The sequence below is a fragment of the Ophidiomyces ophidiicola genome (genome assembly GCF_022830035.1).
Source record: "Ophidiomyces ophidiicola strain CBS 122913 chromosome Unknown scaffold_5, whole genome shotgun sequence".
Lineage (NCBI taxonomy): Eukaryota > Fungi > Ascomycota > Eurotiomycetes > Onygenales > Onygenaceae > Ophidiomyces > Ophidiomyces ophidiicola.
This window is the reverse complement of record NW_026054645.1, coordinates 1-26,647: the sequence shown is the minus strand read 5'-3', so window position 1 is coordinate 26,647 and position 26,647 is coordinate 1. Positions and strand designations below refer to the sequence as shown.

The window sequence follows — 26,647 nt, the reverse complement described above, 5'->3', positions numbered from 1 at the left end:
TCGCTGCTAGCCGTATCGCCCGCTTACGTACGCGGCCCCCCGCTGAGATAAGCCATCCTACGCTAGTCGCATCGGGCTAGCGGGGGGCACAGCGCCCATGACTAATCCACTCCTGCGGGAACGACCGTCTTGGCTGCTCCGGCATCGCGGCCGAGGTTTTGCACGCTTGCAGTGATGGAGGGCATGATTTCACTGAGCAGACGGAGATTGAAGCTGGTAATACGGCCGCTGTGAATATCCGACAGTTGACACCTGTCATGCCTGATACGAGCGTTGACGGGGGTTTTCTGGCGCTTGCATCGCGACCAATGATCCTCGGCTACCTCGAAGCGCTGTCACAGCCCCTTGGGAAACATCGGAATTAGACAATTTTAAGTGGCTATCGCAAAAATTATATGTATCCATCCAAATGTGTATAACTATACTAGTGCAACCTCACGCGAGCAGGCAGGGGTTTATACTACTGTACATAATAACGCAGTCTATACTTGGCCGGCGCTTAGCAAAACGCCTGCACGCCAGTAATCGCCCTTCCCAAGATCAAACCTGCACAAAACTGTTAGCAACTCTTGTTTCACGCCTTCTTTTAGAAAAGGGATATGGGGCCTCACTATGGATGTCACTCTGTCCCTCGTACGTCTGGGTCACAAACAGGTTAGCCACGTGGCGGCCAATGTGGTACTCGTCACTAGTTGCATTACCGCCGAACACTTCTTGTAGTCTATAAATAAACAATGCTGTGTTAATTCTCCGGGGTTAATAAGATCGCAGTAGCACGGGCGGCACTTACATTCTGGCCCCCACGAGCGCTCGGTCACAATTCTGCCTTTTGATCATCGAGATCATCTCCGGCAGGCACTTTCCTTCATCCTTGAGTCTTGCAACCTGGACTGCAGCTAGTGTTCCATATGCCGCGTCGGTCGTTGCATCGGCGAGTTTCTTCTGGATCAGTTGGTATTTGGCCAGAGGGTTCCCTTTGAACTGCTTGCGCTCTAGGGAGTACGTTCTTGCGCGGTCGATACAATCTTCTAACGCGCCCATGGTCCCAAACGCAATCCCCAATCTCGCACTGTTGAGGCAGGTAAAGGGACCTACAAGCCCCTCAACGTCGGGAAGCATGTTCTCCTCTGGAACAGGGCAGTTGTCGAGCTGGATCATACCGGTGATTGAGGCGCGAAGAGCGGTTTTATTCTTGATAGCCGGGGTTTCTAGCGTCCCCACAGGGCATTGGTCCCGCTGCACAACGAAGCCCTTAATCTTTCCCGTTGACTCCAGCTTAGCCCAGACGAGAAGGAGGTCGGATATTGGGGAATTGGTGATCCACGTCTTTGCGCCTGTGAGCGAGTAGTAACCCTTCTTAGTGGGATGCTGTCTTGCGATAGTCTCCATGGAGCCCGGGTCGGATCCATGATTAGGCTCCGTGAGGCCAAAGCAACCAAGTAACTTGCCCTTTGCGAGGCCAGGAAGGTATTTCTCCTTTTGTTCCTTGGTGCCAAACTCGTAGATTCCAGTCATGATCAGAGAGCTTTGCACCGACATGCCCGATCGGTAGCCAGAGTCAACGCGTTCTACCTCCTTGATAATCAGGCCATTCGCAACCGTGCTCACACCGGCACAGCCGTATCCGTCGATCGTTGCCCCAAGTAACCCCAGCTCTCCCATTTCCTGTAGGATGGCCTTGTCATAGTTCTCATTTCGGTACGCCTCTGACATTTGGAAACAATTTAGCTTCATCTCCCCCATCTTCCCGCATATAATGCGGTTCACGAGACATACCTAACACCCGGGGCAAAAGCCGCTCTTGGCAGTACTGTCTTGCTGTGTCCGCAATGGCCAGCTCTTCGGGAGTATAGATGTTTGCAACATTGAGAGGGTCTTGCCAGTCGAATCTAACAGCTGAGGATGAAGCGAAACGTTGAGCAGCACGGTGGGAAGTAGTTTTGGTTGCATTGAGGGCGCCCCGCACGGTATGCCTTAAAGCAGGGGTGCTCATTCTGACAGTCGTGTTTATTCACTGTCTGACGAGAAATGGAGGGTCTCAGAGGGAAGTCTAGGGAAAGGTATATGCCTTGGCAATAGTCTCGCCAAATCAATTGGATCGTGGAGTTCTTATACACGACGCCATCAGCTTCTGCCGGGCGATCTTCGGCGTTGACGTTCTTAGGTGCAAACTGCCGGCCGTAATTCTCGGGTAATATTCATTACCACGGCGTATCGCCAGGTACCCTGTAAGAAGTGCATGGATTGGAACAGGTGTGGCTTATCAGTATAGGAAAGGGATGCTTTGGTGCCTAAGGACCAGAAATACGTATGCCCAAACAATCTATTGGTGTGATTTTCGAGATTTTTTCCTGCCATCTCCCAAGTGCCACTGTACAGCGATAAAATACATGCCCAACAATGACAAAGCTACATGCCCATCGGTGTAATACTCCGGTATCGCAGCGTTACCGTTGCCCCTGGCCGACCCGTGGAGCGAGCCGGCATTGCGCCAGACAGACAGCAGACTGCGGATCTGTGGGAATGAGTGCTTCCTGCACGGCTGTTTCTATAGCCCGACACCGGCCCGGCGCAATTTAGCTACTCCGGCTCAAAGCACCAACTTTTATATAGTTACGTACATCTTGGTTCCATCAACTCTCCCCTAAGTTGCACAACCTCTTCGGGTAAGATATAGAACGCCATCCCACACCCAGTGTCCCTGCCATATCACCCCAATTATTCTGCTCTGAGATAACCATGCCTACCTAGTGGTTATAGCCGTTATTTTTATTCCCCCAGTCCCATCTGAGATTAACACCGCCTGCTCCGCTTTCGGTGATGTCTGAAGAGCAGATTTCTCTTGGACGATTGATGAGCATAAGCTTCTGTATTCAACTACTCCAGTCACTTGGTGTTGTAACAGAGCAAGATCATTTACTCCATCTGAAAAGAGAAAAGACTTATTGACATTCGACTGAAGCTATGGAACTGCCTTTTCATAAAACATTATAGACTGAGGCATGGTTTAATATGTTCAATCATGGTATCGAATTTTCAGAATCACCATATGCTAATAGACCGTCAAGGTCTTTAAGGCAAGGACCTTTATAGCCGCACATCTTCCAAAGGCTCAGACCAACACTGCGTGTGCTACCTTGGCCACATACGCACTCTAGTTGCGCCCTCTTTTGTGGGAATATTTGTCACCATTCCGAGTAGCATTGAAAAAAGACCGGAGCTGATATTTTATCCACCTTGTGTTTGACTAGAGTGTGCTGGAATGAGTTGCATGCAACGTCCAATAATCGGCCTCCCCCAAGATTTTTCTTCTTACTCCTTGTGATTCGTGAGATAAGTGCTGCAGAGCTTCCAATTTTCCATACCATACCATTCCGAAAGGTCATCGCACTCTGTCACCACCAACAAGTATAAAAAACCAACTAACCAAGCAAAGAAAAGAAAGAGCAACACCAAAGTACCTAACTCAACCAGAACCAGACTTGACCAAAAATTATTTTGAGACACATATGACTGGGCTGGGGGAGATTGACCAAGAGGGATATCCCTCATGGCCCCTGGGGCCGGGGGGTCTGCGTCGATTCTTGATTTAGTGGGATGTGTAATCTGTGCCTTCAGTTTATGTTGGTTGGCAGAATGACAATCATATCTAAGGAGTATCTCACTTGGCTGTTTAAATACCTCCGCCTATTTAGCACAGCAACTCTTCTCTGATTTGATAAATGACATCAACTGAGGGACAAAGTGCGGTCCGTCAGGGGTGTGCCGCCCGACATTCACTAGGCGGGCTAGCTTGAGTTTCAAGTAGGCCAGCGGCTTTCTGCTGCCGACTCTCTAGAGAATTTTAAGAGAAGCATCTCTGTAATATGATTTGTTTGCTAAATTAGTTTTAAATTTATGCTTCAGTGTGTTCCACGTTCTTTTCGAGACAGTATTGAAATCATTTACGATATCAATTGATGTCCTCTTGTGACTGAAAATGTATCAGATATTGGATCCAATTCTGTCAATTAAATTGTGGAAGATAAGATGTATGGCACGTTTGAGTATTTATTGAAATAACCCGATGACGGTGATGATGATGTAGATTCAGGCACCAAATCTTTATGAACTGTAGATAGTTCCGATCATGTTCATTTCTTCAAATTTCAAGTGCTTTATCTGTGACGGGGCCCTGCCTCATATACTGTTACCCAATTGAATGTAAGTGTAGTCTTCTTATCATTTTTTTAATTTTGCTAGATAGTGCAAGCTCATTCAGATTATTGGGCACACCGTGTCCAGAATAATGGATCATAAGAATCGATCGCCCTGGGCTGTGTCTGCATCACAGGATAATTTGAAGCTCCTGTTTGAAGCCATACCTTGGGGCCAATGTGGCCCTAGGGACTGAGGTTTCTAAATAGCACTGAGCACAGAAGCTTGAAAGTTAATATCGACTTGAGATATATGGGGCAAATCATGTGCTACGGTTTGAGATTCTTTGTCTCCACGGGTGGGAGACCTTTTTTTCTCTTACTGTTTTTGTTCTGGACTTTGTTTCTCTTAGGTCTTGCCCTCGTATTTGCACCCATGGGAGCTCTGGATGTGATTCCATTCTAGCAAAGTGCATGATTGCTAGAGCATCCCTTATACTTGCAATGTCTTGACATTGGAGACCTCCAACTTTGTAGGGAGAAGTGCATATACCCTGTTGATTTTTTCTCTCTCAGGCTCTCAGCTCCATCCCATATCATTCGGAAATATTGTCGTTCAAATTCTTGCAACAGGTTTGCTGGAGGTGTCAAGAATCTCATGGAGTATCTTTGAACAGACATGATCAGGGATGTTGCAATTAAGCATCGGCCTTTTATAGATAAGTGACTATTGATTGGGCCATTTATAATTTTTGTCACTCTTTGGAGCATCAGTTTCCAGTGTTCAAGGGTTCCATGCTCAATTTTGACACCAACTGGTATTCCAAGATGGATGTAATGCTGTTCCTCTAACAGTGTTGTTCCTTCATAGGTTAGGGTGTCCCCTTTTCCTATTTTCATGGTGAAAGACTTGTGGAAATTTATTTGACCATCTGCAGCTTCCGAGTAGGGTGTTAGACACTGCCACAACGCCTCTTTTTCAGCTCTGTTTCGGTATATTAGGTAGGTGTCATCCGCATACGCTGCGCTGAAAGGTATTTGATGGATTCAGGAATTGCTGTAGATGTTGTTTTAATATGACCGATAAGTCACTTAATTTGACTCTTTAGATGTCGACATCTTGTGGCCATTCTTTTATATTCTCATGGATAATATCAGTCATATCCTCTTGATTAGGATTAAGAGTTATCTTTCTTTTGGGAACCACTGCTTATGCCACATATTAATATTACTAGTCATATAATTCAGATTGCAACAAAAATTCAATAAATTATCTTGGTTTTTTAAAGAGTCGGAGACTCTGCCAGGGCCAGCGATTTCATCACTGAGGAATGGGTCTGGGATCTCTGTTGGAATATTTCTTCAGTTTATTGAGCCAGCTTATATTGCGGACAGACAAGATTTTTGGAGAAATTTATAATGCGGGCAGCGTTCACACTAAACCGGATTAGGCATGATTGAATCGCGTCCATCCATTCAGTGACCGCGCGCGCGTCAAAGAGCTCTCACTGAGCAAACCTCTAAATTCACCTTATATTTCACTCTCTAGGCACTCTGTAGCCTGGGCATTATTAGTGCGCACCTTTGTCAAGTCACTATTCGACCAGCACACGTTCACTTCACACTCAGTTTCAATTCGAGTCCTTGCGACAGCTGCCTCGCTCTTCACCATGGGTATAAAACGTATGTTTTTCACTACCTTTCATGTCACAAACCGTTACCTACAAGGTTTTGCTAAAGCTGTGATATAGACCTCTACCAAATAATATCTGAAAATGCACCTGACTCGATTAAAACTGGGGAAATTAAGAATCAATTTGGGAGGAAAGTCGCGATTGTATGCCCTTCACTTCTATTCCCCAATATTATGCGTATATCTCTAACATGAAATGTGGTATGATATAGGATGCGTATGGACCTTCCCCGGGCGTACCTTTATTGATTGGATCCTATTGATAACACCTCGTGTAGCTCCATGAGCATCTATAGCTTTCTCATAGCAGTCCGCTCCGATGGACAGCAGCTCATGAACGAGACTGGCGAGACCACCTCTCATTTAATGGGCTTCTTTTACCGCACATTGCGCATGGTCGACAATGGTATCAAACCCCTCTACGTGTTCGACGGCGCTCCTCCCAAACTGAAATCCGGTGAGCTTGCCAAGCGGATGGCTCGTAAACAGGAAGCGGCCGAACAGCATGAGGAAGCAAAGGAGACCGGTACTGCAGAAGAAGTGGAGAAGTTCTCGAGGCGCACAGTACGAGTAACTAGAGAACACAATGAAGAATGCAAACGGCTGTTGAAGTTGATGGGTATTCCATACATTGATGCTCCGACGGAGGCAGAGGCGCAGTGCGCGGTGTTGGCGAGGGCGGGAAAAGTGTATGCTGCTGCATCAGAGGATATGGATACGTTATGTTTTGACTCGCCGATTTTATTGCGACATCTCACATTCAGCGAACAGAGGAAAGAACCAATTTTGGAGATTCATTTAGATCGGGTTCTGGAAGGGCTACAGATGGACAGAAAACAGGTAACCCAATCACTTTTGCGTCAATGTATGCCGCTGCAAACTAATTGGGAGCTTTTCTTAGTTTGTTGACCTGTGCATCTTGCTGGGTTGCGATTATGTGGATCCAATTCCCAAAGTTGGTCCCAACACAGCACTTAAGATGATCCGCGACCATGGGACCCTTGAAAAAGTGGTCGAGGCTATCCAGAATGACCCTAAAAAGAAGTACAACTTACCGGAGGATTGGCCTTACGAGCAAGCTCGCGATCTCTTCTTCGAGCCGGATGTTCGGTCTGCTGATCATCCGGACTGTGATTTCAAATGGGACGCTCCTGATGTTGAAGGATTAGTAAAATTTTTGGTTGAAGGAAAGGGGTTTAATGAAGATCGCGTGCGGAGCGGCGCAGCGCGATTGCAAAAGAATTTAAAAACGGCACAACAGTCGCGATTAGAAGGTTTCTTCAAGCCAGTCGCAAAAACAGACGCAGAAAAAGCGAGTATGAAACGGAAGCACGAGGAAAAATTAGAAGCGGCGAAGAAGAAGAAAAAGGAGGATGCAAAGGCCAAAAAAGACGCGAGATCGAGGCCGAAAGGGACGGGGTAGGAATGTATATTACGGAGTATATTTGGGCTATTTGGGCGATTAACGGGTCAATGGCGTTATACTTGGGAAGTAAACTTAGCCTCTAAAACGGACATTTGAAGAATTGCAGGCTCTTTATTATATTCTTACGGACTAGTAGCTGTGGGAGTCATGAATGAACGGCACTCTCGTGGGCGCCATGACAACGGGAGACGATTAGGTTGGTGCCAGAAAGAACCGCACACGCTTAGAGCTCTAGCGCTTGTATATACAATGTTATTCGATGGCCTACTTTTCTGCTACCGCTTGAAGTTGCGCATTGCACGGAGTAGCGATGGCCTGTAGGACCCCTGAGACGATCCAAGGATCACATCTATTAGGGGGCAGTTCGGCTTCTGGGAGCGATACGCTGGAATAACAGAAATCAAGAAGAGCATTACATGGCGGCAGCACTCCAGAACTAGCTCTAGAGGCATATAACACTCTGAAAAACAGGCAGGTTGCGCTCGTGTGGTGAGGATCAGGAGAGGTTGATATTGGGCATGGTCTTGGCGCAGGCTGATGGGACGAAAGTTGATCGAGGTCGACGATGATGGCAGCCAAGAGGCGCGGGAACTAGTTAGTCGCGATTCTAGATCAACAGGCATGCGGCACTTTGCAGCCTGGGAGCTGTACACCGGGACAGCAGGACTCGATGCTCCCCAGCGGTCAAAGGGCCGGTGAAACTAGTGTCAGCCTGAGTATCACGCTGGGCTTGTTTGGGCATTGACGTCCGAAGCGCCCGCCTCATGAGGGGGTGCAGCGCTTGCTCTGGCGCAAAACAAGGATGGCTGCTAGGAGCTCTGCAGTAGAAGCCGAGCCAATAATGGCTATTTCGCATCGCATAGTCACTGATGCTTATTTACTGAGGTGAGTGATCGCCGGGGATGATTGAAAGTATTATGGCCGAGATGGAAAAAGCGCGCATGACTTGGGAGTCGCGAACTGCAATGCCAGCCACCGATCGCGCGGCGACAAGAGCAACGACACGAGGGTAGTTCAACGTAACGAGACGACACACCAATAATAATAGGCCGAAAAGACCTCGCAGCGCTTGTTATACCAAGGAATCCATGGTCTGGGGAAACCCGCCTCGACTCGGTCAAGCCAAAGCGGGCGCGCGGTATCTGGCAGGTGACAATGGGGAGTAAATCAGGATGGGCGGGTGATGGGGGGAGACGGTAGTTGATGCGCCTGCAAACAACAGCTGCATGCCCGCACCCCGGGACATCCAGCCGGTTTTTCGCTTAAATAGAACACAGACAAAACACTTATCAGTAGCGCCCCAGCGCGCGAGCAAAAAAAGAATAAAACCGACAAGCAACAGGAGTGGTTGATCCTGTGCCAGTGTTGGCGTTCCTATAAAGAGCGCCCCCTGCCCCGCCGCCCGCGCTCTGCCCACCGTTTTCCGTTCCCCAAACTTGTCTTGCCCACAACATCTGCCCAACCCGCTCCCATCCATCGCGTTTCTATCGAGCTATCGACGTGTTTCGCATTCTCGCATCGATTCTACACGGTATTCTGCAGGCCAAACTCGTCCACCATGCCTCCCAAGAAAGCCGCTGCTGCCAGCACGAAGACCACCGCCACCCATGCTTCCTACAAAGGTGAGACCCCAAGCGCGGTCTTTGACCTCTTGATCCTCCACGACAACCACCTTGTGGCGAGACGTCGCTACAGTATTCGCGATCGCGTGCCTTTGCTGATTCGTTTGATATAGATATGATCCGGGATGCCATCATCAATGTGAGTACATCAACTTCGCGCCTGTTTGTTTAGGCTGGCGGCTTCCCGGCCTGATCCGGCATCCCCCACCACCCACCACCAATTCCTGTGTCGCATCAGTAGCATTTTGCTTCGAGAGGCTAATCGACCTTTGTCTACAGCTTAAAGAACGCACTGGAAGCAGGTATGTTGTTTTGTTGTTCCTGCCCGCGCCTTCGTGCGCGCCTTGCTGGCCGTCAATCCGGCTGTGACGTGTCAGCGCACCGGGCTATGACAATCAAGAATAAAGCTAACCGATCCTGTTTTCCTTTAGCCGTCAAGCACTGAAGAAGTATGTGCGCAACAACAATAGCCTCAATGTGGCATCCCAGAGCGCGTTCGATGTCCAGTTTAACCGTGCCGTGAAGGCCGGCGTGGAGAAGGGTGAATTCCTGCAGCCAAAGGGTACGTTGCCTATGCCTTCGAGGCAAAGTCTCCCACTATTCCTTGATTTGAAGATCTGGGATCATGTTGCCGTCCGTCTTTACGTGTCGTATTAATTTTGCTAACGCGTTGTTACATCTACAGGTCCCTCCGGCCCCCTTAAGCTTGCTAAGAAGGAGGCTACGAAGCCTGCTGCTAAGGCTGTTGCTAAGGTATGAACCAGCGTATTTCGCCTATTTTCTCTGGTTAGATACTAATGGATCTTCAATAGAAGCCTGCTGCTGCTGCTGCTGCTGCTACTTCAACTGCTACTACTGCTGCTGCCACCAAGCCAGCCACCAAAAAGACTTCTACCGCCACGAAGAAAAAGACTACGAAGGCAAAGTCTACTAGCACCAGCAAAAAGGAGGGCACCAAAAAGTCAACCGATACCAAGGCCAATGTTTCTAAACAACGCAAGACGCCCGTAGCTGTATGTTCCTCTTCATCTTCACTCTTGTGAACTATACTGCCTCTGATACCATTCTAACTTTTTGGTTGCAGGCCCCAGCTATCGTTGATGTCCCCCAGGTCATTGGTAAGACTAAGTCCGGCCGAATCACCAAGACCACCGCCAAATCTGCACCCGTCACCACACCCAAGAAGGCTGGGACTCCTAAGAAGCGAGCAACGGACAAGAAGAAGAAGACAGCCACGCCTAAGAAATCAGAGGCATGAGCCTGACTGAATTTCCTTGTGCGCTTGCTTGTAATTTTCTTGGTCTGCCTTGCGGTGTTGGTTCTCTGTTTCCAGTGCCTGCTCCTTTTTTTTTTTTTTTTTCATCTTCATCCTGCATTCTCGTGGTACAACTGCACGGCCTGTTTTCGAATCTAGATGTTCTATTCCAGGCCAGCTCGTATGGGGTGAGCTTTCTTTTGTGTGTCATGGGAAACGAAATGGCGTCGGGGTGGAATTAGGGAAGGACGGACTGTGCTATTCGTTTTCTACTTGATATCGTCCGTTTTATGGGAAATATGGGTTTTTGTGTTTTAAGTTTTATATTTTTGTGTGCATGTTCAATAGTCTGGAGAGAAGATGAACTTGTCACCGTTCTTCTCCCGCGTGCCGTGTGGCCTCTATGCAGTTAATGAAATGCATCTTTTCAGTTGTTGATCGCGCCGCCCTTCCCTGTCCCGTTCGCGTGGACCCTGGGCGGTTGGAGCAGCTGCAAGCCACGCGCTAACTCGGCCCCGGAAGGCTGTGCCATGGCGTCGTCAGCCTTGTGAAATTGCTGGCAACGTACACTGGCGCTGATGTTGAGATTGGGCACACGCTGTCGATAGCCATGCGAATAACGGCTCCCGGGTAGCCTACCGCTTCTTCTAAGCGTGCACACACCCCCAGCGCCGGCATCCTCCATGCCCGTTACTCCCCCAAGCACTCGCGGCCGTTCCAAAATTAGCCGATGTGTGGCTGGAGACACGGCGAGCCTAGCGCGGCTTGGCTGATTTGGCGGGCGGGCAAACAGCGTGTGTTGGGTTCAGTTCACTTTGCCTGAGCGAGCAGGCCCTTGCGCTGCAATCAAACAACCGACACGCCCCGTCCTCTCTCCCCCTCGACAATTTCCATCGGCCGTTTTCAGGTTCGTTTTTAGTTCTGTTTGCCCCGGCTGCAGACCCTACTCTTGCTGGATTCACTCCTCCTTATGATGCTGAGGGCTGTGGCTCTGTCCTCTCTTGCCTGCAACGCCTAGGCAAAGGGTGACTTGTACAACTCCCTTTTGGTCCAAATCACCCCTGCGATCCTCCTACAGTTAAAAGGACCTGGCTACAAACAGGTGCTCCGCTGCCTCATCCTCCTCGACTTAATTCCCAGTGACCGGAGGGCGGTCTGGCCGGTCCTCGTGCCAGTAACCTACGATGCCCGCCGTTACCACCACCCAAGAGTCCCAAGCCCATCTCCGACCACGCACCACGTCTCCCTCTCCGATATTCAACCAGCCGCCACGAAAATCCCACGATCGATCATCCTTGACTAATGCTTTTGTTTGGGCCAGCGAAGCTAACGGGGAGAACGGCCACGTCGACTCCTCCTCCGAATTCTTCATGACGAACTTCAAAGCCGGCAGTTTTCAGTCTCTCCCGCATACAAACAAGTCCATTGTATCGTCACACGGCCTCGAGCGCTCCCATTCGAGAAATGGGAGCCTACTGTCTCTCGAGGCTGCCTCAGTGAGGGAGCACAATAAAGCAGGCAAGGATCATGGGAAATATACCATGACGAATGGCACTGACACACAAATCGACGCGGTGCCGAGCCCTCCTACCCCAAATGGCATCCACTCTACTCAATCTCCCAGCGCCAAGCCGATTGTTAATGGAAATATATCATCTCCTGATAGTTTCTCAGTGGAACCCACTCTATCTACCTCTGTATCTCCTACTACTGCTCCTGTCACCGCACCTATCCCAATCCCACAGCCAGACCAGACAGGAAACCGACATTCGTCCCCTCCCGCCACACTGCAAACGGATTTTGAGCATTCCGCCTCACCTCCTAGCCCCCATAGTCCGCGTCTGGCTCATCGACATACCCTCCAAGTTCCTAGAGCATCATCCGGAAGAAAACCCACACGAGACCCATTTGGTACCAGCCCTTCGGAGGACAATCTTACTACGAGTGATCGGCTTTCCTCTACGTCTGGCCTTCGAAGAGGATCTCTCAGCCTGGCCCGCCGAGCTCCAAGATCTATCCAATCAGACCTCCATCTTGACGACGGCGCTCCAGAAGAAGAGACTGCACGATGGACGGAAGCCATTAAACACAGGAGGGCGAGTAAGCGGAGAAAACGTGATGACGATGATGACGAGCGTGTTATCGTTGGGACGAAGGTTGATCAGAACCATGTCAATTACGTCACTGCGTATAACATGTTGACCGGAATTCGTTTCACTGTTTCAAGAACGAATGCAAAATTAGACCGCGAGCTCACAGATGCTGATTTTAACGCAAAACACAAGTTCTCCTTTGATATGTACGTATTAGCCCCACCTCGAGATAACTGTGTACTCGCCTTGCTGACCAACCTACAGAACCGGTAACGAACTGACGCCATCTGCAAAATATGACTTCAAATTCAAGGATTATGCCCCGTGGGTCTTTCGTCACCTGCGGGCAAAGTTCCAACTCGACCCTGCCGACTATCTGATGTCGCTCACTAGCAAGTATATCCTATCAGAACTCGGGTCGCCTGGGAAAAGTGGTAGTTTTTTCTACTTCTCTCGCGACTACAGATATATCATCAAGACAATTCACCATTCTGAGCATAAGTTTCTTCGCCGCATACTTCGAGACTACTATGAGCACATTGAGAACAACCCAAATACTCTCATCTCCCAGTTCTATGGCTTACATCGTGTCAAGATGGCATACGGCCGGAAGATCCATTTTGTTGTTATGAATAACCTCTTCCCTCCGCACAAAGATATTCACCAGATGTTTGATCTTAAAGGCTCTACTATTGGTAGGGACTTTCGGGAAGAAGATTTGGAAACCAACCCGAGAGCAACTTTGAAAGATCTAAACTGGCTACGAAGGCATCGTCACCTCGAACTGGGACCAATGAAACGAGATATATTTCTGGCGCAGTTGCGGAGAGATGTTGCCTTGCTTCAGCGACTGAAAATCATGGACTACTCACTGCTCGTCGGTATTCATGATGTCGAGAAGGGTAACGAGGAAAAGCTACGCGATAAAACGTTGCAAGTTTTTCAACCTGGCGGTGAAGGTGTCGAAGAGCAGCCACCAAATTTGCTGATGAGAACTCCGTCAAGACTAGAGCATGCACGAAAGGCCAGGGAATTACGGGAAATCATTAAGCGAGAAAAGCCCGTCCCGATGGAACAAACAACGGCCAGAATGCCCGATGAGATACTTGATGAACGAACAAATCACGTCTTTTACTCCGACGAGGCTGGTTTGAGATCGACCCATGAAGATGGAGTTCTTGGTAATGAGATTTATTACCTTGGTGTAATAGATTGTCTGACTCATGTAAGTGAATTAATATGCTGCAAGGCTATACGCTTGATACTAATTTTTTTACTCATAGTATGGCATGATTAAAAAGCTGGAGCATTTCTGGAAAGGCTTTTCTGGTAGAAAACTTTTGATATCAGCAATTCCTCCAGTTGCATATGGTGATCGTTTCATCAACTTCATTTCGATGGTTACAAAATCAAAGGAAGAGGCTGAAAGGGAATTGCTTGAACAAAAAAGAGCACACCAGCAAGCAGCAGCTGAAAATGTGGACGAAGAACAAACGGCTTCCCGATCTCCTGGCGAGATTGCTATGGAGATGGCGGAGAAGGAAGCTGAGAAATCCTCAAAAACCCTTACCGAGCGACCAGAACCCGGAGAACGAGTTCTAACTACTGTTAGAGCCTCCGATACCGATATGGCCGGCCCGTCGTCGCAATCTACTCACTTGCCAATTGTTGAAGAAGCCGGTGAAGCTAGTAGCACTGGGGGTAGAAGTGGCAAGAGTGGCATCAATCATCAAGAGGAAGCCAATGGGGTTGAAACGAATGGTGTATCGGACACAAGGCGGAGCGCTTTTCGCACCGACCTAACATCACCTGGGCCGCCACCCGATCGCCCAGCACCTCCTCCCAAAGTTGATGGTTCTCCTCAGCGGCGAAACGGCAGTCCTATGAAGATGGCATCGCGAGACAAAGAATTGCCTCCGCCTCCTTTTGATGCATATGCATTTCCTCCTGCAAACACACCTCTCGCGTCGCATCAACGCGCTTCAACCAATGGAATTTCCCGATAGAAACACCTGGGAGTTTTTACAAGTAACTAAAATTCAACCAACTATGTGTAGCGCTTCATTTCCTTTGTTTTTTTTTTTTTCCCTATGCATAGCACTCTCTCCTTTGCATTCAAGACCACGGAGCTCTGTTTAGCACTGTACACTCTCGCATCTTCAGGTTGCATAACACTTTAGCCCTGCTGCTTTTTTCGAAAACGAAAAAAAGAGTGGTTTTGAGAAATCATTCCGATCAGACGATTTCCAGATCATCTTCCATTTTGAGATTCTCTTCAGATTAATTTTTGGTACCCGACCCTACTCTTGTCTAGACGCTCTTTTTTTTTTTTTTTTTTTTTTTTGTGTGTGTGTTTGGACCTTCCAATTATTACTTCCGCCATGATACACGGTCCCCTATGGATGAATCTGGTGGCCGGAATTTTGGTGGCAAATTGTTACCTGCGCTCTTTAACCTCTTCTACCAAGTATCATATGTCTCCTACATTTGCTTGCTTTGTGTGATATTTTTTGTTCTGTCAAACAAGACGCAAATAGCTCTTCTTTCAGGCCGGATTATTTCTTTCAAGCCAAAAGCTTGCCTTGTGGTTTCACCTGCTTTTTCAGCACATTTGATATCCCACTGCTACACTACTAGACTTTCTTTTTTCTTTTTTGTTTGTGATTTTTAGTTTGTATTTGTTCATTTCTTGATTCACCCTTCATTTTTTTGTTGTCTTCCTAGTATGGAATAATTCAAGTAGGAAAGTGATGGCATCGCAGCTTTTTTAATTGGTAGTTAGATAAGTGTCTACTGCTTCATGGATATATGGGATGACGTCGATTGGCCCTATTTGTGATTTCTTGTCCCTACTGGCTTACTGGTATCCTGTCATAGAACCAGGTATTGTCCCCATTTTTAGCCTGTCTTCTTGTATTTAAATGGCCGAGGAACTGGCTGTGAGACTCTTGTGATATGTTCACCTGACAGTAGAGGTGCGTTTGCACAAGTGCGTCTAGATAAAAGCAAAGAAAATTGAAAATATTTTTGTGTCACTGAGCATTGCATTCTGCTAAAGTTCCTGTACATCTACATACTAGATCTGGACTTGTTTGTTTTTCCCGCTCGATGTTGCAAAAGGCAGTAAGTTATGGCTGAGTGACTAAATAAAGTTCCTCAAGCTCCCTTCAGCGCACACCTTTTTTAACACAATCACTATATGGTTGATAGTAGTGTAAGAGGTGTAGAGAGGGAAAATAAGTGTGTTTGATGTATCGCGTCGAATACAGAGCTTAACTCCTCCATCATCTCCAAGCCATAACCACATCACGGAAGGAAAGGCCATGGGATGAAGAGAGAGGAAGAAGTTTTCAAGGCATTAATGCTCGCCTTGTGCTCCACCTTGCGTCGCGAAATGAGACTAATCCGTGTCTTTTGGATATCAGAAAGGTACGTGGGAAATCTAGTCATTGCATGTCCATCAGTATACTTATTTCAAAAGTTGGTTAGTTTTAAACCGATGATGGCATGACTCTGGTGAAGAATTATCATCAGTATTATGGTACAGAGGAATTGTGCTCTTGACAAGATTCACACGTAAGGTGACCAGCAAAATCTAAGCGAAAAACGTATTCTGCGAGTTTCGTAGAAGGTTCGGCCGACCTCCATGGATACTATCCGCCATTCCAGCCAATACACGATCCATCCCATCAAGGTCTAGTTCTCCTTTCTGTAATAAAGTCTGGTCAACCTCACCAGTCGTGACATATTCTTCTCTATGCTCGTTTTCCTCTTTTGTCTCTGGGACTCGAAGCTTGGAAGCAAGGATAATAAGGCGGCTTTCAGCGGTAATGATGATATCGGGGCATAAACTTTGTGTGGGCGATAGTGAGTAGGTTGATATATAAGATATTCCAGTCTCCAATTCTCCAAGCGTATCGATATCTTTAACATCAGATGGCTTACACATCCTTGGTGAATCAAACGACACTGTGAGTTGGCTGTTGCTAGCTTTCCAAAGTGACAGTAAACTAGGAATCTGTATATTTTTATCTCCATGCCATATCAAGATGGATTCGTCCACTGGTTTGTCCCAACCTTGATTGGTTGGAATCACAGAAATTCCACCTCTGTAAGAATGGCTAATGGGGGTAGAATGCTGTGGTGATCCTTTAAATAGGGCTTCCTCACGAATACGGCGGGTCGACGGCGTCATAGGTGCGAATCTAGACTTATGCTGACCAACAACGGGCGGAGCACGGGTAGATTGGGGTTTAGACAGCGCTTCTGGGGAAGATACGCGACCTCGAAGAGCGAACAAGCCTAGTTGGCCGGCAGAAACGCTGGAGCCAGGGACGAGATTCTTCTGGTTTGAGCCAGATAATTCAATATCCCATAGACCCCATTCACCTTCTGTCGTTAAAGCCATAATCGCCCTACCACCAAGCACCCATCTTGCGTCAACCAGCCCTTTGCGGCGAAGTGGTGCTGCTGATGATGAATCAAAATCGGTGAAAAATGTAAATAGTAGCTTTGTGCGAACGCCTCCTTTTTCGACGTCAGCTTTAGATTTTCGCTTATCAGCCGTAGACAGGTTTCTCGGATCTGGCGGTAGACATGAGTAGAGATCTACACTGCCGGTCTCAAACCCCAGAAGCAAAAACGCGTGTCGGTAGGAGGGAAATTGGCTTGGGTTGAAAGAAACGCTGGTTGCTGGCGACGCTAAGTAGAGCTGTTGAACGGGGAAAAGGTGATCGTTTGAGAGTGTGTATGGGCAGAAAACTTTGGTTTCTTGCTCGTTGAAGGGAATTTGGTATATCGATAGCTTGCCAGAAGCCTCTGCAGAATGGACGGCCACAAGAAGCTTCCACTTTTCAGTAGATTTTCGCAAAGCTTCAGCATTGCTACGGCTCCGACTTCGCGACTCTACATTGCTAGCAGGTCTCTCACAGGTTATAGTCATGGAAGCTTGGGGTGGAATCGCTTGAATGCTTTGAGAGGGGATCGTAAGCGTCTGAAGGTCCCATGAATATGGACTGTCCGCAGGGGGCGGAGGTATAATAGGTGCAGCAATGAGGCGAACTGAAGAATCCGCACAGCACGCAGTGATGAGTATTGTTTTTGAGAGTACCTGCGGCACAGAATCCGGAGACCGTATCGCGTCGGGAAGAATGCTTGGAATGGATACCCTTGAAACCTTTACTCCTAGGTGTATGTCATAGCGAGCAATTATGTTCAAAAAAGGGCAATTCGGGTCGATCTCGTCTTCTTCTTCCTCGAATTCGATGGCGGGGGCAGGAGTTTCCTTCTCGACTTGAGCATCGTCTTCTTCATCTGAATCTATAATCATTATAACGTCATCATTCCCATCATTCTGGCTTTCGATATTTTCCTTCTCTTCTTCCTCTTTGTAAGGTTTGATCCTCTTGCCCCCTCTCCATAGGACGTGTATTCCAGTGTCATGGCCATATATTATGATGGTAGAACCGTTGGGAGATTGGATCGGATACACCTTGGTGCTGTAGACGCGATGAGGAAGCTCATAGCTGTTACAAAGTGTTAGAATGTAGGGCTGATATAAACAAATGGAGCTTCTTCACCTTAACCGCAGGCCACTCTCTGTCGAATGGACAAGAGGCTCCAGTTGAGGGAACTCCATGCTGTATCAACGGTGCACTTCAATCAATAAATAGCGGCCATATTCAGAGCATGATGACTGGTATTGAAGTTTGACTGAAGTATCGAAATTGAACCTTGTGCTTTAGCTGTGAATGATGTGTTGCTGATAAGGAGCTTGCGATGGCATTGTGAGCTGGATGGAGAGTTTGTTTTGTGGAAGATTTTCCGTGACCGCGACGACCAACCAACGTGACTTTCCTTCACCTCAATGGAAGGCAGCCTGAACGCCTGGCAACCTGTGCTAAACACCCTTGAGCGCTAATATGGGTATGATTGCAGTACTGGCTGGAGCAGCCAGGTCGATTTACCGTTCAAACGCGTCGCGATAATGGCGGCAGTTTACTCGCTGGGCCTCCACGAACCTTCAGCTGTCCCATACCTTGTTGCCGAGTCCGTGATTTCACCGCACACGCCGTTGAACGCGTTTACATGGAAGACATGTTGCAATGAGAATGAGGGAGGAGTTGCCGTTGAAGAAGAGCTGTTTGTCACTGACAATCGTGTCGTCTGGTCTCGAGGAGGCGTGGTAATCCGGGCTTTTGGATTTGATGTTGAGAATGAGAAGGTCACCCACGCTTTGTTTGCATATTTTCCTGGTGATGAATGGACAAATAGTTTTACGGGGCAACTGAGAGGCTCTCATGATGCTGCGGCTACTACTCAGATACCGGCTCCAGACCCGAATGCCGGGAACACTTCGTCAGGGCAGAGTCGAAAGCTGGCCAAGCAGGTTATTATCAATGAGAAACACAGCTCTGACGGCATACATGGACTCTCTCATGAGGACGAAAACAGTAGGAGATCCATGTCTAGAGCCTTGGTTGTGGTGTTACAGTCTCAGATGCATATTTTCATAATCTCTGGAGATACTCATGTAGTTCCACTGCCCTTCGAAGTGGACTCCATCTGGGCTGCCCCATGCGGCCTGTTATTCCAAGCACAGGTTTCTGAAAGCACACCACCGCCCGTCCCGCCAGTGCCTCCCAATTCTTTTGTGTCACCACAGAATATACAGCTGAAGTCAAGGACGTCGGGGTCCTTCTCTGCCTCTGCTCGAAGTAGTGCCAGATTCTCACTGACAATGTCTCCTTCTTATTCTACGAAATCAAAGTTGGAAAAGGAGAAATTTTACCCCAGAACCTTTTCCCTTTTGGACCACCATTCAGAGATGGGATTGGTCGCCGTCTCTCCCAATGTGCCGAACGTCTCCTCAACACTCCTAGAAGCCCTAAGCCCTTTAGAAGATATTCTTTATGTATCTTCCACGAACGAACTACCGCACCTTGATCCTCGAAAACCAGTTCGTCATCCTTTAATACTTGTTGTGACACTTAATGAAACTACCGGGCTCTACACTGTCTGGACGGCCCAGCAAAGAGAGAAGGGCTCTGGTTTTCGTCGGAGTCGGAAAGGAAGGACATCGAACGCGACGTATGGTAGGCGTAGGAGCTCTTACTTTGATGTACCAGCTGGCGTTGCTACTCCTGCAAGCCGTGGGGCCAACGGACTAAGAGAGAGTTTTGGAATGCTTAATCAAGTCCGAAGTGCATCGCATACACTCAATTCACAAGTTCCAGATGCTCACCCTGAAAAGGAAGAAGCTTTAGCATCACAGCTAGGTCAAGATTTTGGTGATATTGGGGCTTCGTGGAAAGCATCGAGGAGAGTTAGCTCCCTATTAGCACGCAGCGATTTGGGTGGAAACCATGACAGAACTACATTTACCGATTTGATGGCTGGAAATCAATCAAATACCCCATTTACCCGCAAAGTGGAATCCTTCGCCGGAAGTACTCGGGCGAGCTTTGGGTACCGCCGCAGAAGCTCTCTACCTCCTGGAAATCCCTCCGTCTTTAGCGCTGGGAGCAGTTTTCTGGATGTTCCCGTTGATAAATTCCTTGAGGGGTTGAATAAAGAAGGTCAGTTGGAAGGTTTCGAGACTATGGGCCTCGGAGAAAGCGTATCTGGACTACCGAGAGAGATCATTTTGTCAAAAGTAGGAAGTTATTCCTCAGGTTTTTCAAGCCTACGCGGCTTAACAGCAAGTGAAAAACGCGGAAAGTTCGAGGTTTTTACCGTGTCGTCTTTCTACGAAACCTACCCTGATAAACCTGATGCCACTCCTATTTCCGTTTGCATTTTGAACAAACATTCGAAGAACTTAGTCGTTTTGAATTTACAAGTTCAAAAGACAAAGTCATCTACGCTTTCCACTGGAAAAGCAAAAAAGCACAACTCCTTAGACGTCGTTTATAATGTTCAGCTCAGGGATGTTCGCCAAGGATCCAATGTCATTGACTGCCGCAAACTTATTGACGGGGAAATTTCTCGAATGCTTGTGTTATCCACTACTCTTGATGGTCGGGGCGAATTGACCTTGCAAGCCCCTTGGAGCACTCTAGCCAAAATTGAACTACCATCTTATTTGGGACTGTATGAACCTTCTAACATTTCTCCTGCACGCTTATCAAACTACCCACGAGAGGCTGGCCTGAGAAGAGTGCTTGATAGCAGCAGTTTTAATCTCTGCGCGCTAGATCACCCCAGCCATAGGGGAAAGGTTGATATAGTTGACGATCAGAACAGGAAGCATAGGCTTCAGGTCCAAATGGAACCCCGCAACGTACTTGTTAAGCGTATACTCAATGTATGCCGGTTTGTTTTGCGACAGTGTGAAAAAGGAGGTGACGGAATTCTCGTGACCTGGTGGGAGACATTGAGGTGGCTTCGTTCTAGAAATGAGAATTGTAACAGCCTAGAATGGACCGCCCTTGTCGTAACACTCTTTTCTATGGCAGTTTACTTCATCGAAGGTGATTTCTCAATAACTGGTGCCAAGCCGAAGCGAAAAAGAGGTGCATTACTACGCTCAAGCAGTGGTTTTGTTGACTTTGAGAACTGGGACACAATGTTGGAACAGGAAGCCGGTTCATCAGGTATTTCACCGTCTTGGATGATGACGCCTTCATGGGGATGGATTCGTGAGGGAGAAGACCATGTTGAGGTCGCTCAAGCAAATCACCCCTCAAATGCATCCTTACTTCATCAATCCGTTTCAAAGAAAAACCAATACATTATCCGATGTGCCTCTCTTGCGCGTCAATTTATCTTATCTCCTCAAGGCGAAGCGACCAGTGGCGCCGAGGGTTATTTGCCTACTGCTGTCTCAAAAAGCACCGAGACCCGAAGGACTGCGCTGGGTACCATCTTAGTTGCGCTACACTTGTTTCGCGAGGAATTGAAACTATCATCTGTCGATGCTGATTTGTTGAACAATTCCACGGGGCTCATGCTGCCTGTACTGGCACAAATTGGCACCTGGTTAGGGTGGAAATCGTGGACTTGGAAAGAAAATTCATACTATGGCCTGGAGAGTTCCAGCATAAATGGCTGGTCGTTTGAGGAATCCGAAATATCGACACTAGACATACCATCAGAGCCGTTTGCTCCACCATCAGTGTTTCAGAGCGTGGAGCATTTTGTGCAGAATAAACAGTTTAACTTCATTACTCTCTTAGACTTAGTTTCGAGGACAGAGGCTAAACGAGATACAGGGAAACTATGGGAGCAAGCCATTGAGCTTACACCTAGGACACTGGCCGTCTCTGGGGTACTTTCGGAAATTGAGCTACAATCCTCACCAGCTGAGAGAGCGGCATTGCTACTACGTTGGCGCTTAACCACATCAATCCTTGATACTCTTCCATACGGCATTAGCGCACCGCTGCATGAAGCGATTGCCCATTGTCGAAGTAACCCATCACTTAGTTGTGGACCCTCCATACTCGAATTTATTGACAGGAACGATATTTCATTGACCATTTCTAACGAACATCTTACGCCTCCAATACCGCGACTACAGGTTTTGCAGTCTCACGATGCGTCACGCGATATTCTTCACATTGGATCTTCAGTTTACGATGGTAACGGGGTTAATTCGTTTGAAGCGTCTGCGGAGGCTGACAGACTTTCCGTTACTAAACTCATTTTCCGTGACGATAGACGATTTTTTGAAGCTGTGAAAGTATTGAACCAAATGAGAGCTCCGGTAGTAGAGTGCCAGCCAGAGCCGGACTGGTCAGAAGCCGATTTACTTGAAGCACAACAGGAGCTGGTACAGCTTGTTACTCTGCGCACATTGTCTATCCCGAGCGGGCGTGGGTTGCTATTCTTTAGCAGTCGAGTGCCTCTATCCACGGAGAAACTCCCAATTCCTTCATTTTCCTTGCAATGTGTCGTAAAACCCTCTAATATCACGATTAGTGCTGACAAAACCTCGTTCACGGAAGAAAAAGTATGCTGGGCCTTCTTTCATAATGGGGCCTCGACTGGCCTTGCTATATCTAAAGCTGCCAGAGGCATTGACACCTCATGGATATTATACAACAAACCTGGTGAATTGACGAATCGACATGCAGGTTTTCTGCTCGCACTTGGTCTAAACGGACACCTCAAATGTCTTGCAAAATGGGTGGCTTTTAAGTATTTGACACCGAAACACACAATGACCTCTGTTGGATTGCTCTTAGGCCTCTCGGCGTCATATCTTGGAACAATGGATACCCTGATAGCACGCCTACTTTCGGTTCATGTTACAAGAATGCTTCCACCCGGCGCAGCAGAACTGAATCTATCTCCGCTAACCCAGACTACTGGAATAATGGGGATTGGTTTGCTCTACTGTAACTCTCAGCATCGCCGAATGAGCGAAATAATGCTCTCAGAAATCGAAAATACGGAAACGGAGGATACATCGCTGTCCCAAGAAATCTTGCGAGACGAAGGGTATCGTTTAGCCGCTGGGTTTGCCCTGGGCTTCATTAATCTAGCCAAAGGAAAGGATTTGGGAGGCCTTCGTGATATGCGTGTTGTCGAAAGGTTGCTTGCCCTTGCAGTAGGCACAAGACAAGTAGATATGGTTCACACTCTGGACAGAGCCACGGCCGGCGCTACTATTGCTCTTGCAATCATCTTTATGAAGTCGAACGACGCGGCTCTCGCCAAGCAAGTCGACATACCCGATACGGCAGCTCAATTTGACTATGTTCGCCCTGATATCTTTCTTCTTCGTACCCTAGCTCGACATTTAATTATGTGGGATGCAATCAAACCAAACCATAAATGGGTTGAGATGTCTCTTCCACTGGCTTATAGGAGCAGGTGTCGTCTTCTTACAATTCGTCGGCTGAGCACAGACGATATGCCGTTATTCAATATTATTGCGGGTATCTGCTTCGCTATGGGCCTGCGCTACGCGGGCTCCAGGTCAAAGGGAGCGCGTGACGTGCTTGTTTTTTACCTTGATCAGTTTATTCGAATCTGTCGTCTGCCGGCCATCAACTACGACTCGAGGTTGACGCGGAATTCGGCAAGAAACTGCCAAGATGTCATTGCGCTCTCTGCCGCCGTTATTATGGCTGGAGCTGGCGATGTGCCTGTTTTTCGCCGTTTACGCTCGCTTCACGGCCGCGTTGACATGGACACTACATATGGAAGCCACCTAGCAACACATATGGCCATTGGGATATTGTTTCTGGGAGGAGGAACACATACATTGGGAACATCGGATATTGCCGTCGCGTCGTTACTTTGTGCATTATACCCGGTATTCCCAACGACCGTACTGGATAATAAATGCCATTTGCAAGCGTTTCGGCATCTGTGGGTCTTAGCAGCCGAACCTCGATGTCTGATCCCTCGCGACCTCGAAACCGGACGCGCAATGCCAATTCCTGTCTCCTTGACATTCAAGTCCGGGGAAACAAGGATGACCATAGCACCCTGTCTTCTGCCAGAGGTGTCATTGCTTGCTAGTATAAAAGTACAGAGCCCTGACCACTGGAAACTTAACCTCGATTTCACTGCTGATGAATCCCTGCTTGACAAATTTCGCTGCGGGAATCAATCTATCTACCTCAAGAGACGGACCACCTATAATATTGCTGGAAGAACCATGTTCTCGGCAACAATGTCGGCATTGACAGAGCTACAGGATGTCCCCGTCGCCTCGTCCAAAGCCCTCAGCGGCAGCGCCAACCCCACCACACCCTCCCTTTGCTCATACGGGAATTCCTCGGTCGAGATCAGAATTCCCGCGCGCCATCTCTGGGAATGGATTTTCAAGCTGCCCGCCTTCAGGCACCTCGACATGAGCGAAAAGACCCTGGTCCTGCCGCCCAATCCGTTCGACCAGTCACTGCAGCCCAACAACTCGCCAAGGAGCGAGCTCGTGCTGCCGCCCTGGATTCGCCCTACGGTCGTCGAGGCGAGACTGTCGGTCGATAGGATAGTGCGCGACATGGTATCCGCGGCCAAAGGCCGAGGAGCCGGGTGCGATGTGATCCGGGACCGGCTGTGGCAGCTCCGTCTGCTTTTCGCGTGGTTGGAGCAGGGTGAAAAGGAGGGCGGGAAAGACAAGCGGTCGAAACCGGAGGGACAGCAGGGTGAGAGGGAGGAGAGCGGTTTGTGGCTTCGGAAGAGTGTGATTGACGATGCGAAGTGGAAGATCTGGGCCATTCAGGCAGGCGATGTTGGTGCTGTTGGGCAGGAGTAGGTGGTAGTCCTCTTACGTGTGATTCCCATGAGCTTGGGGTGTTTGTCTCTTTTGACTTGCATTTAGGAGCAATATTGCATAGGGAGCGTTTGATTTAGATACTACATGTCGGGAGACGGGTTCTAAATGGTCTTGCGAAAGACTGACGAGTAGTTAGTGTATAAAGATAATAAATGGCTATATATTTAACCGCTTTTAATATCCGGTTTGATCCCAGCTGCCGCGAGTAACAGATGGAAAAGATCTTCAATGAGTTCCTTTAAAATTCTCTGCAACATAAGCACCTGGTGGATACGAGAATTGTTATACACACATCTTCCAGGGAGACATAGAAAAAAGACAGTACATACAAGCAAGCATCCCCTCTCTCACCCTCGGAAAAAAAAAAAAATACCGCCGTCAAACAAAAGAATTATGTAGACCCCGATCGGCTAGCCTGAAGCATTGCAAACCGACACTGCACCAAAAAGAAAGAAAAAAGTGGTGCAGGACAAACAACAAAGGAAATCAAGAAAAAGGAATGAATGGAGACACAAAATCATAGACATCGAAAAAACACACAAATAAAAAACAAACAAACAAACATGCAGATAGTTACTTCTTTACTTCGCGCCCACCGCGACGCCATTCTTACCCGCCAGGCCCATACCCAGCTTCTCCCGCTCGGCCTTCTCCTTCTCCATGAGCAGGCGGTCGGCCTTGGTCATGCGCGGTTTTCTCGTGGCTCCCGCGCCGCCTCGGCCGGACCTGGGCTTCTCTTTGGCAGGGCCGTCATCCTTGGAGTCTTTGTCTTTGGCTCCGTCTTTTCGACCGGTTCTGCTGGCAGCAGCGGCTCGGCTTTCACCGGCGGCGGCGCGGCCACCGCGGCCACGACCGCGTTTGACGGTGCCGTCGGCTCTGTAGTTATCTGGTGTTAGAAAGAGTGTAATAGACAGAACAATTAGGATGTTTACTGACCTCTCGACACTCGGTGTCTGGCCCTCCGGAACCAGAGGCCCGCTGTACACAAAGAAGCCGTCTTTGCTGGCAGCCGCCTGCTCCTCCCAAACCAACTCGCTGTCATCCACAAAGGGATCGTCGCGATCGTAGTCCTCCATCTTCTTTCTGCGGCCCTTTGCCGCGCCGGCGGCAGCCTCGCTGGCGGGACCCGTGCCCGACATGGCGATGTCGCCATCCCCATCGCTGTCGCGGTCGACGTCAAGACTCAGATCATCCTCGGCGCCGCTCTCGCCTCGGTTTTTCTCGTTCCGGGCCAGCGCCGCACTGGCGGCGGCCAGGCGTGCTCGACGCTCCCTTTGCGCCGCGATGCGAGGATGCAGGGCGTCGAAGCCGTACTGTTCTTCGGCCAAGCGAGCGAAATTAAAGATCACGTTGGTCTGGCCTTGTAGTGGGACGTGCACAATGATATTGGGCACTGTTTTGGCGGTGGACGCAGAAGAGTTCATGTCCAGCCCGAACACGGCGCTCGTTAGTAAGCCAGAGCCGGTTGTGCGAGGAGCAGCTTCTTTTGAGCGCGCGCCAGGCTTGGGCGACTGCGCCCCGGAGGCTGGGGTGTTAGGGCTTGCAGTGGCTTTATCCTTCTTGGGGGTGGCGGAGGACTTTTGGGCGATGGCTGTGGTGGGAACGGGAGGTGGCTGTTGCTTGTTGTCAATGTCCATGGGCACCAGTTCCTGCAGCCTGGCAGGGCCCAGCGAACGCTCTTCAGCTGGCTTGGGTGGTTCCATGCTTGCTTCTGGCCTGGCGGGTGAGTTGTGGATAGGAAGGTTGGTCATGTTCTGCGGCAACAGGGCTGTGGGAGGCGGTGGAGCGAGGCTGACGGCAGCCATGGTGGGTGCTGGAGGGTCGATGATGCTGGAGATGGCGGGCGATGCACTTGCACGGAACACGGTGCGAGGAGGCGATGTAGCAGTGTTGGGGGGGGAGGTGAAGGAGCCAGAGAGGGTGGAGGGAATGGTGACGTTCACGGCGGGCGCTGGAGCGGCTGCAGCGGAGGCGGGAGACGAGGTGGAGGGCACGGGAGGAGGTGGAGGAGGATAGCTGTCGAGAGCAGCGCGGACGGGGTCATAGTGCTGGCCGCTGGTGCGTTGTGTTGGTGGTGGTGGTGGCGGCGGCGGCACGGAGAACGGCCGCGGCTGGTGATACTGCGGCGGGTCGTAGCGGGTGGGCGGAACGACCGACTGCGGGCGCGCGGGGGCGGGCGGCGGCGGGGGG

General features: G+C 49.0%; 7 protein-coding genes across 7 annotated transcripts; 4 read left to right on the top strand and 3 right to left on the bottom strand.

Annotated features, from left to right (window-relative positions):
* Window positions 1-499: 499 nt before the first annotated feature.
* On the bottom strand, window positions 500-1,993 carry LOZ57_001852 (uncharacterized protein; the record flags this gene model as incomplete). The annotated part of the gene is made up of 4 exons (XM_049250934.1): window positions 500-546; window positions 612-721; window positions 791-1,706; window positions 1,777-1,993. The coding sequence occupies 4 exons, from the start codon at window positions 1,991-1,993 to the stop codon at window positions 500-502; spliced, it is 1,290 nt and encodes a 429-aa protein (XP_049109784.1).
* A 3,813-nt stretch (window positions 1,994-5,806) lies between these two features.
* On the top strand, window positions 5,807-7,252 carry FEN1 (Elongation of fatty acids protein 2; the record flags this gene model as incomplete). Its single annotated transcript, XM_049250933.1, has 5 exons — window positions 5,807-5,819; window positions 5,888-5,973; window positions 6,042-6,046; window positions 6,108-6,669; window positions 6,731-7,252. 5 exons carry the CDS (start codon window positions 5,807-5,809, stop codon window positions 7,250-7,252), a joined length of 1,188 nt encoding a protein of 395 aa, XP_049109783.1.
* A 1,561-nt stretch (window positions 7,253-8,813) lies between these two features.
* LOZ57_001850 (uncharacterized protein) lies at window positions 8,814-10,135 on the top strand (the record flags this gene model as incomplete). Its single annotated transcript, XM_049250932.1, has 7 exons — window positions 8,814-8,877; window positions 8,991-9,016; window positions 9,157-9,179; window positions 9,309-9,439; window positions 9,563-9,630; window positions 9,690-9,890; window positions 9,962-10,135. The coding sequence occupies 7 exons, from the start codon at window positions 8,814-8,816 to the stop codon at window positions 10,133-10,135; spliced, it is 687 nt and encodes a 228-aa protein (XP_049109782.1).
* Window positions 10,136-11,316: 1,181 nt separating this feature from the next.
* On the top strand, window positions 11,317-14,231 carry MSS4 (Phosphatidylinositol-4-phosphate 5-kinase; the record flags this gene model as incomplete). Its single annotated transcript, XM_049250931.1, has 3 exons — window positions 11,317-12,431; window positions 12,490-13,450; window positions 13,509-14,231. 3 exons carry the CDS (start codon window positions 11,317-11,319, stop codon window positions 14,229-14,231), a joined length of 2,799 nt encoding a protein of 932 aa, XP_049109781.1.
* A 1,589-nt stretch (window positions 14,232-15,820) lies between these two features.
* Window positions 15,821-17,863, bottom strand: LOZ57_001848 (uncharacterized protein; the record flags this gene model as incomplete). Its single annotated transcript, XM_049250930.1, has 2 exons — window positions 15,821-17,750; window positions 17,805-17,863. 2 exons carry the CDS (start codon window positions 17,861-17,863, stop codon window positions 15,821-15,823), a joined length of 1,989 nt encoding a protein of 662 aa, XP_049109780.1.
* Window positions 17,864-18,211: 348 nt separating this feature from the next.
* Window positions 18,212-24,436, top strand: APC1 (Anaphase-promoting complex subunit 1; the record flags this gene model as incomplete). Its single annotated transcript, XM_049250929.1, has 1 exon — window positions 18,212-24,436. The coding sequence occupies one exon, from the start codon at window positions 18,212-18,214 to the stop codon at window positions 24,434-24,436; it is 6,225 nt and encodes a 2,074-aa protein (XP_049109779.1).
* A 602-nt stretch (window positions 24,437-25,038) lies between these two features.
* On the bottom strand, window positions 25,039-26,505 carry HPC2 (HIR complex subunit; the record flags this gene model as incomplete). The annotated part of the gene is made up of 1 exon (XM_049250928.1): window positions 25,039-26,505. A coding segment is annotated over one exon (1,467 nt), but the record flags the coding sequence as incomplete, so codon positions are not given.
* Between the last annotated feature and the right edge of the window lie 142 nt (window positions 26,506-26,647).